The sequence below is a fragment of the Olea europaea genome, unplaced genomic scaffold (genome assembly GCF_002742605.1).
Source record: "Olea europaea var. sylvestris unplaced genomic scaffold, O_europaea_v1 scaffold1251, whole genome shotgun sequence".
Taxonomy (NCBI): domain Eukaryota; kingdom Viridiplantae; phylum Streptophyta; class Magnoliopsida; order Lamiales; family Oleaceae; genus Olea; species Olea europaea.
This window is the reverse complement of record NW_019229949.1, coordinates 276,765-285,887: the sequence shown is the minus strand read 5'-3', so window position 1 is coordinate 285,887 and position 9,123 is coordinate 276,765. Positions and strand designations below refer to the sequence as shown.

Sequence of the window (9,123 nt, the reverse complement as noted above, 5' to 3'; positions counted from 1 at the left end):
TTACTCAGTGTTTTCTGGTAAAATTTTGGCAGAAGTTTTCTGTACAAACAGTAGGTTTGATTTTTTAATCATTTTAATTAATTTAAACACGATAAATATAGGAAAAGTGTAAACTAAATCTTCATAACATGATGTTGATATAAATAATTAAACATCAAAATCTATTTATTCTTGTGCAGACAATATATTGACCCATGGTGCGTAAAAATTGATTGAAGGTTGTTAAAAGCATTTCAAATCGCACACAATTAACAATTTTAGAATACGTTTTGAAAAAATTGTTCGAGTAGAAAACTTATAAAGAAAAAGGTTATTTGATCATTAAGGTCATCATAGTTGCACAATCAGTCCCTCATATAAGATCATCACATGACCTAACAAGTGAAAGGCTGACTGTTCAATTATGATCTAAGATTGATTACTAATTAATTTGCTAATCCAACAATAAACTAGAGTTAGAGCCCAATTATGCAATTTTCCCTAATCTTTCACAGTAAAATTGCAAATCTAGTACTCACAATCCTAATGTCTTTTAACGGCCATCATCTTCTTCCATCAGTCAGCAAGCCTCGATCTCTATTTAAAAGCTCCTCGATCCATCCCTTAAAATTTACAGATGTTAACTATTCCAAAATTTAGTCGATCTCAAATTCCTTGACGTCAACTTCAAATCAAGTCATAGCAACATATGTCATTGCCCTACCATTTAGCAAACCGGTCTCTAGCACACAACTATTAGAATTAATTAGAATTATTCTAGATGGACATTATTGTTTACATTAAGGATGGCATTTTCCTTTATAGTATATTCAAGAGATACTTTAAACATGAAATGCTCTCTATTTTAAATAATCAATCATTAAAATCATACACCAAGAGACTCTTTGAATTAAGATTTCAATTTAGAGAGTGGTTTGAAGAGCTAAACTCATTCTCTATAATTAAATGTATTCAAAGTGTTTCAAATTTCAATGTAAAAATACAATAAAATAATCTAAAGTAACGCTCATTAAAATAGAAGATATTAAATATTTTTTGGAGGTAATAAAATTAATTGTAAATAATAAAGAGTTTGTTAGATTGCTTCAACATTTTAATTTTCTAAATTTATAAATGCTCTCTAAATGAGAGAATATACTCTTTAAAAATAGATAATTTCTTAAATATGCTCTTATTTATTTGTCTCTTTCCTTCAACATTTCTCAAATTAACTATGGTTATTTCAAGAGTTTGCACAGCTTCTTGTGTGTCAAAATCTGATGTGTGATGTAAAAGGATGTTGGAAAAATCAAAGGCTACATGATGAGTGCCATGTACTAGGATGTCAAAGTTATTTTGAAAAAAAAAAAAAAAAAAAAAATATATATATATATATATATATAAAACATGTTTCGATTAGAGATTACACGAATTCATACAAAGGTTCTCAACAATATGAAGCCACAACCGATAAAATTTCAATTCTTTCCATAAAATTTGCTAGATAAATTCTGCCTATCACAATTGTAAAACGAGTATTACACATGAAGCGGACTAATTTCAGCAACAGTTGATGTGAATAAAACTCGTATGCCACAAGTTTCTTGTACTTCTTTCATAGGGGAAGAAAACATAAGATACAAGCTTAGATACGTGAGTTGAGGATTGAAATACTAATCCAACCAAGACTCTGACTCTTCACTTCCTGCCTTCTTGAGAAATCCAATTAGAGATTATCCGAACGCAGTACTCATCAACCAGCCAATTTCTCCAAGTGCTGTAATGTCTTATGTTTGATCCACTGACGGTCGTATGGAAGGTAAGCCTGAATTGAGTGATCATAGCTGCAGAAATGATATCATTAAACATTACTTACAAGAGTAGCAAATGCCTTCAAATTATGTGTACGCGAAGTGGTGAATGTTGGAAGGTGCAGCTCGATTTAATGTAATAAGAAAGACCTACAGAATAACAATTAGTATGATATGAAATTACAGAAGCAAAAAATTTACATGTAATCCAAAAAGTTTACAGTATCATGGATTCTATCATCACAATGTCAGAGAGGTCGGCTTAAGATTTCAAATCACGTAGAGCAGCAGTTAAACATAATGCAGAGTTCAGAAGAGGTTATGATTTATGAAGTCAACAAAGCAGTACATCTGTACCATGCATGGCCAAGTTTATGTTTGTCGTTATGCATGCGAGTGCCTTAGTGTGCATGCATCAGTGTAAAAGTGTGTGAGCAAGAGATGAGGAGAGACAAAGAGAGATACACTAATGCACTCAAATCTGCAAGACCGTCAATAAAATTGTAAAGATCAGAAATATCATAAGAGAGGTTTCTGATGGCTGGATTGATCGCCTTAAGTTTCCTTTCATATAGTCCACAAATTCCTGCAGAGAAAGAGGTGATAATCATTAGCAGTGTGAACCATAATAGTGCACTAGGATTTTGAAAAGCATAATGACAATATCTATAATGGAACTCAATTATCCTGCTTATGAAGGCATTTTTCATATTTCAGACGCAACAGCCAATGTAATTTGCATTTTCTAATACTCCCCAGGTAAAATTATTAACAGCGGTATTTTATCGATCTCACGAATGAAAGATTCATGTATACCTGACATTATGCAATTATACATCCATAGTTATACCTGACATTATGCAATTATACATCCATAGTTTTAATTATGCTGTAAAAAGAATACACAGAAGATGGTATTTGTTAAGGGTTGCTTTATTTTTATTATTATTATTATTATTTTTTTTTTTGGGGAGAAGGGGGGGGGGGTGGCGGCACATCTGGAAGCTATGGGAGAGGGCACCCATGAGCCACAGATATAGCACAACTTTTCAGCCCAAAATTGAAAAGATAACTGATCTACACACAAAAAATAAATCTATGATTCTGATGTTTTGGAGTTCACTGACCTATTTGTCTAAAACAAGCATGTTGCAGTTAACGAGGAATACTTAAGATTTTGATCTTATTTTTATAGTCTTATTGTATATCACAAAATCATATGACCAGGATAAATGTCAAAATTCAACATAAACAAAATCTTAGCCAGGGTTACGCTTAAAGCCTACACCTTCTTTCTATCCTAGTAGTTCTTATAAATTATAAGCTCCCATTAGTCCAAATAACCAACTCTATTTTACCCTTATTATGCTGCAAGTGAGTGATGTCATATGCATTTTTCCAGGCCATTGACACATTTTTGTTTCAAGAGACTAGGTTTTCTCTCCTATGCCCATCCCAACTGAAATTTCACCGTCCCTCCTCTCTTTGATCCTTTCTTCGCTACCTAGAAGGGCACTCTCTCCCAAGTCCTAACCAAGAGTATTCAGCCCTCATCATAGCTCAAATTACTAAAGCTTGAAATTACAAAGGCATAATTACATGAAGCAAGAGCTCTTCTTCTCCATAGCCCCAAGCTCCTTCCACCGCTCAGTGTGATTTGTGTTCTGCCAACACCATCTTTATGAACATTGATCTTTAGATAAAATCCTCTTCCCAAGTCGAAAAAACTAAGCCCCCGTTTGGGCCCATTTTGTGGTAATGAAAATGTGTAGAATAGTATTTTTTTGAAAAATAAGTGGCTGAAAAAGAAAGAAAAGTTTTTATTTTATGGAAGATTCTGTGGTTAAAAATAGGAGAGAGAAAAATGAAATGTAATGGAATGAAAATTAATGGGGGGCCAAGTGGGGCTTAATTGAGACATGCTTGATCCCATTCATTTCACCATGGTTTCCTCAGCATCAACTCTTTGGCAGAGTTTTAGATATTGCCTAAACTGGCCGCCAAAATCAAGCTGCCCCCTCTGCCACCTAAAAAACCAAAACTTCCCACATGAAAGTGTCAATATTTCCCCCCAGAACTTCCGTTCAAACTTCTGTTTCTTCTCAAAAATTGAACAATAAACAGACAATTCTAATCTTTATCTCCATCAACCTCGCCAACGAGATCTCTCTTTCTTTTTCTCTTCCCTCACACACTCCCATCTGAGTAAGGCCTAGAACCCAGACATAACAAACATGAGGAAGATGAGAGAATAAGAGTGCCCCGAGCTAATACTTTGCTCAATTATATCAGCATGTAATATAATGTGTATCACCCTTGATATGATAACATAACATCTCAACCAGCACTTTAACATATCCTCTTACATGACAGATTCATAACATATGTTTCAAATTATACCAATTGGCTTGCTTTGACATGCTAAACAGGATTTACTGATACATGATTTATGATTTGCACCCCAACCCTAGCCTTTTTTTCCATCCATTTTTATGTTATAGTCCTACCCAAGTCATCCTTACCAAACATTACATAAAGCCACAAAATAACACGTACAGTATGTACTAAGGATACCAAAAAAGAAATTTTTCTAGGACAGACCAGATGTAATAGAGTTATTCCGATCACATTCGCCTGTAAACTAATGAAGTACAAATTTTAAGTAAAATGATGAGAAAATAACACATGGAACTATAATATTTTTATACTTTACGGTCTTGGTTCGAAAATTTTATTTTACCAACGTGCATGATCTGTAATATTTTCTAGCATTATTTCTTTTTTTTTTTCCCTAATGACCTGCTTGCCATGAAGAAGAAGAAGCTGTGTAAGTTTTTAGATTTTAAAATATTCATCATTCTAAACCAAGTACATTATATGACAAAATGAATTAGATGAATAAGGGTAACCGTCAGAAATATATAAGCAATGACAATAATTAAAGAATACCATCCATCGCTTGACTAATTGAATCAAAGTCCATAAAAGTACGAGTTGCTCTGTTCTGAGATGCTTGCATAAGAATAATAGTGTGCCTGTTAGACTGCATATAACACAAATCCAACATAAGTAACACGTAGAAGAACCAATCAAAAGGATAAATCATGCCAAAACAAAAGTTCAATCACAATTTTCCAGTAAAGAGTCATGGAAGAAAGTGTCAAGGATGGTACACTGCAGCAATACTAAGGAATCATGAACAACCATGTAGGTTGCCTTTCAGATTGGGAAAGAATGAACCCAAATGGAAAGTAAATGGCCTTTAACATGCATCATTCGTTAATAGCAGGAGATGTGACTCAGAAATAGAGAAGCTTTTCTTCAAATGATACATTTAAATTGACTGACTTAAAAAATATAAAGTGGCTTCATTGTTGTAAACCCACCTAACTACCAAGAGCAAAGAGAATAAGAATGAATCAGTTTTCAAGTGGGCGGACCATGGAGGACTGTTGGATAAGGGCAGGAGTTGGTATAAAACAGTTGACAGCAGGGGAGGAGCAAAGGTTTGGAATTGACAACCAAAGCAGTTTTATTTTTGCTTTTCTGCAGAATGAGAGAGTGAGAGAGAGAGTTAACCAGTGGTAGAGAAAATAATATTGCTCTGTTGTTGTAACTGAAGTAACTAAGGAAGTAAAACATGATAAAGTCAGTCGATAATGACAAATTGATAAGTGAAAGTCAGTAGAAGTGTATTGGAGAAAAAGGAATTCCAATCATTTCCTGGAGGGAAAAACATTTCATATAGCAACTTAACACATAATTATCAATTTATCACTCCCTTGTAGGTTTACCGTTAGTTAAACCTAAAAAAAGCCACTTCATGAAGAGAAACTCTATTCCATTTGGTTTCCATCCATGTAGAAAAGAAGGCCTAACAAATTCCACAACAGACAAGAGCAACAATTTTCAAACGAAATAGTAACAAAAATCGGAAGAAATAAATATTGTAGGGACTTCAGTACTCTTTAAATATGATTTCTAATATTTAACGTCTTAAAAGAAATGTAATTGCTTTTCTCTGCCTACTGTGTTACCAAAATATATCTACACTTAAATATAACTCAAGTATTGAGCAGGCAAAACACCATTACAATGTTCTTCCGATGGTAGATTTGTACATGAACGTCTATCATACTCTCAGTTTTGATAACTACATACATGCAGTTAATACAGGCGCAGGAAACCTTCTTTGAATCTTCCCAAGATCTTTTGTTATTCATTTATTTCTCTCGGGGGTGACTTGCTTTGGTTTTGGTACATTTCATGTAACACACTTGAACATACATATTTATTTTATTATAGGATTTTGCTACCTGATAATAAAGTGAGACCAGAATTCAATATAACAGCAAAAAACAAAAAATAAAAAAATTATTACTGATAGAATCAGTTTTTTTTAATTAAAACATGTAAATAAGTGTTTATAATTAAGAAATACCGCTAAAATAAACATGGTAAGCAAGAATACTAGATTTAATTCACCATTTATCTTCATACCAACAACAAGCATATACGTTCAAATTTCAAACGAAAACACAGCATAACCACATCATGGAGCCTAAAGGAAAAAAGGGTTTCAGGAACTGAAAAATATTTTACAAATTCTCACAATAATCAGAGCAAACAAACCCTAAAGGACAGAAAAAACGTAAAATTAAAAAGCTTGGCTGGTAAATATACTAATGAATATACATACATATGCACACACACACATATACATAGGGAGAGCATAACCATTATAAGGGAACAACGATGATCGAAAGATCAGAGCAAAGCGAAATTTTTCGCAGCGTCCGTGTGAAAAAGGGCAGAGGTGGGGGTGTTGGAAAGTAGAATCATTTCCACGAAAATTAAACAGCAAATTATTGGGAGCCCGGCCCGTTATATCTTTCTTTTCACAAGGGTACCTTTGAAATTGGCTCAGTGAAATCCCATGGGAGTTGTATTCAATTGATACATTATAATGATTTTTTGGGATTTAAAATATTTATAGGTATTTAATTGAGATTTTTTGAAACTCTTTAAAATTGACGGTATATCTATTTGAGACTTTTATATACTTTTAAAAAGTTTTTAAAAATTACGATGTATTCAATTGAGACTTTTAAAAAATCTCAAAAAAATTACAGGATACTCAATTAAAACTTTTTAAAAGTCTTTATAAATCAAGGTTTTCAAATTTTAATGACTTTAACAATCTTTTATAAAAATATTTGGAGTACTAACTTTAAACAGAAAGTACTCATAAAATTTGAAATATTGTTACATGTATATCAAACTTAATACAATGAGTTACATAATGTCACATGTCGTCAATCATTGGCCAATTTAAAACACAATCAACTATTTAATCCAATATTTTCTCTCCACATCATTTTATGTAATCTCTTATATATTATTTTTATGTACAAGTTGCATAATTCTAAAATTTGTCTTTCATTAATTACGAGACTTTTGAAGACTTTCAAAAAAAAAAAAAATCAATCTTTTTTCCTTTAAATTTCTATGGACATGTATAATTAACATTTATTTTTTTCTATCGATTATATTTATTTTCATTTTTCTTTCTTTCTTTCTCTCTCTTATAATTTATATCTATTTTTTATGAAAAAATTAAATTGGATTCTTGTAGCATTTTTTCTTTTTTCATTCATTTTTTTGGGAAAAATATTTATTTTTTATTAAATTATAATTTTTTATATGAAAAATTTATAATCAAATTTAAATATATTGATTTTTATTTATTTTTAAAAGTATACTATACTAATAATGTTGAATCATATATATGCATAATTTTTATTATTATTTATGTAATTAAGGTCTTAAATTTTTATTTTTTCATATTATATGGGAAGAAGGGAAAGGATGGAAAATTGTGAACTAACACTTCGTATATGAGAATTTCACACCATTGTACTAGGTCTACGTGAATTCTATTTCAAATGAAAGTTTTCAAAAGTTTTTTAAATTCTACAAATGTTTATAAAAATTTTAAAATGAAAGTCCATAGAAATCTACAAAAGATTTCCTATAATTCCATACAAATCTATAAAAGATTCACGAAATTCACAAAAGTCATCACTTAAAAAATGTACATCAAAACCTTTAAAAGTCTTCAAAATTTAACAATTGTACATTTTCACAATAGATAGTTAAAAGATAAAGATGTCATTAAATATATTATACAATTTAAAATATTATTTTGTTCAAAAAATAATGCTATTCTTTTAGTTAACAAGTAAAAATCAAATATTTCCACTTAAACTTTTAAAATCAGCTATTTTTTATCTGTTTATTTCAACACAGATAAAAACTCTCATTTTTATCTGCATCAACCTCAAAATATAAAAAAATTATCCAAAAAAAACACTAAATAAAAAAAATTTGTTATATCTATAATTTCGAATCGATAAGTATATTTTCGTATGTTTAGTTTTATTTTTGTCAAATTAGTATACTTTTTTAATTGATAAATCTTACATAGATTAACATGTAAATAAAATTTTAATAGATTCATAAATTTTTTTAAGTATAAACAAGAAAACAAATCATCTACATGCATATTTTGCCAGATAAGATTCATGGTAATGTACTATTTCGGCCACCCTTAACAGTCGACTGTTAACAACCTTAGGCAATCAGCTACTAACGGTTGGCTAAAACTTTTTTTAAATTAAAAATTCTATTGCCGAGTTGTTGGGACGATTTTTCAACTAATTTCTCTTATAATTAAAAATTCTACTTCGTCATGTAGATATAGTTGTAATCTTGATTTGTTATTTTGATAATTTTGAATTTGATGAAAATGATCGATGGATATGAAAATTTATGAGTGATATTCCAATTACCATGACATCGAGTACTTCATATGTAAAAATTGTATCATGATTTACAAAACAAGTTGAAAGTTGACCCTTCTCAGTACAATATGAATAGCCAATAGTCGTTGGCTCCATTTCTTTTGTCGAAAATCACCATTTCGACAAGAATAAGGCATTTCATTAAAATAAACATTTAAATCATTACTATACTCAATGCAATAGTAAAACTATCAAATCTATTGTTCCAAATACATTTTCTTGCCATCTGTCTCAACTCGGCATCGAAATGGTACTCCATTACGCAAAAATTCAAATGTTAAAACCTTTTTATAGAAATAATGGAATAAAGCATAATCTCAGAAAAATTAAGCGAAATGAATTATAACTACTATACGTAAGAAATAGATTCGTTTTATACTGATGATAATAAAAAGAAAGAAAGAAAGAAAGAATTTAATAAATTAAAGGAGAAAAATAGAAAAAAGAATTACAGACAAATATAAAAAATA

At 30.6% G+C, this 9,123-nt stretch overlaps 1 protein-coding gene across 3 annotated transcripts; it reads right to left on the bottom strand.

Moving 5' to 3' along the window:
• Window positions 1-1,435: 1,435 nt before the first annotated feature.
• Window positions 1,436-6,677, bottom strand: LOC111374438 (enhancer of rudimentary homolog). 3 transcript variants are annotated; one of them, XM_022997104.1, is made up of 4 exons: window positions 6,528-6,677; window positions 4,740-4,833; window positions 2,256-2,376; window positions 1,436-1,823 (listed from the first exon to the last, which is right to left on the bottom strand). In XM_022997104.1, the coding sequence occupies exons 1-4, from the start codon at window positions 6,528-6,530 to the stop codon at window positions 1,733-1,735; spliced, it is 309 nt and encodes a 102-aa protein (XP_022852872.1). In that variant the 5' UTR covers window positions 6,531-6,677; the 3' UTR covers window positions 1,436-1,732. The 3 variants fall into 3 exon arrangements, with proteins under 3 accessions (XP_022852872.1, XP_022852874.1, XP_022852873.1); XM_022997106.1 differs by lacking the exon at window positions 6,528-6,677 and adding an exon at window positions 5,585-6,256; XM_022997105.1 differs by lacking the exon at window positions 6,528-6,677 and adding an exon at window positions 5,177-6,255.
• Window positions 6,678-9,123: the final 2,446 nt, after the last annotated feature.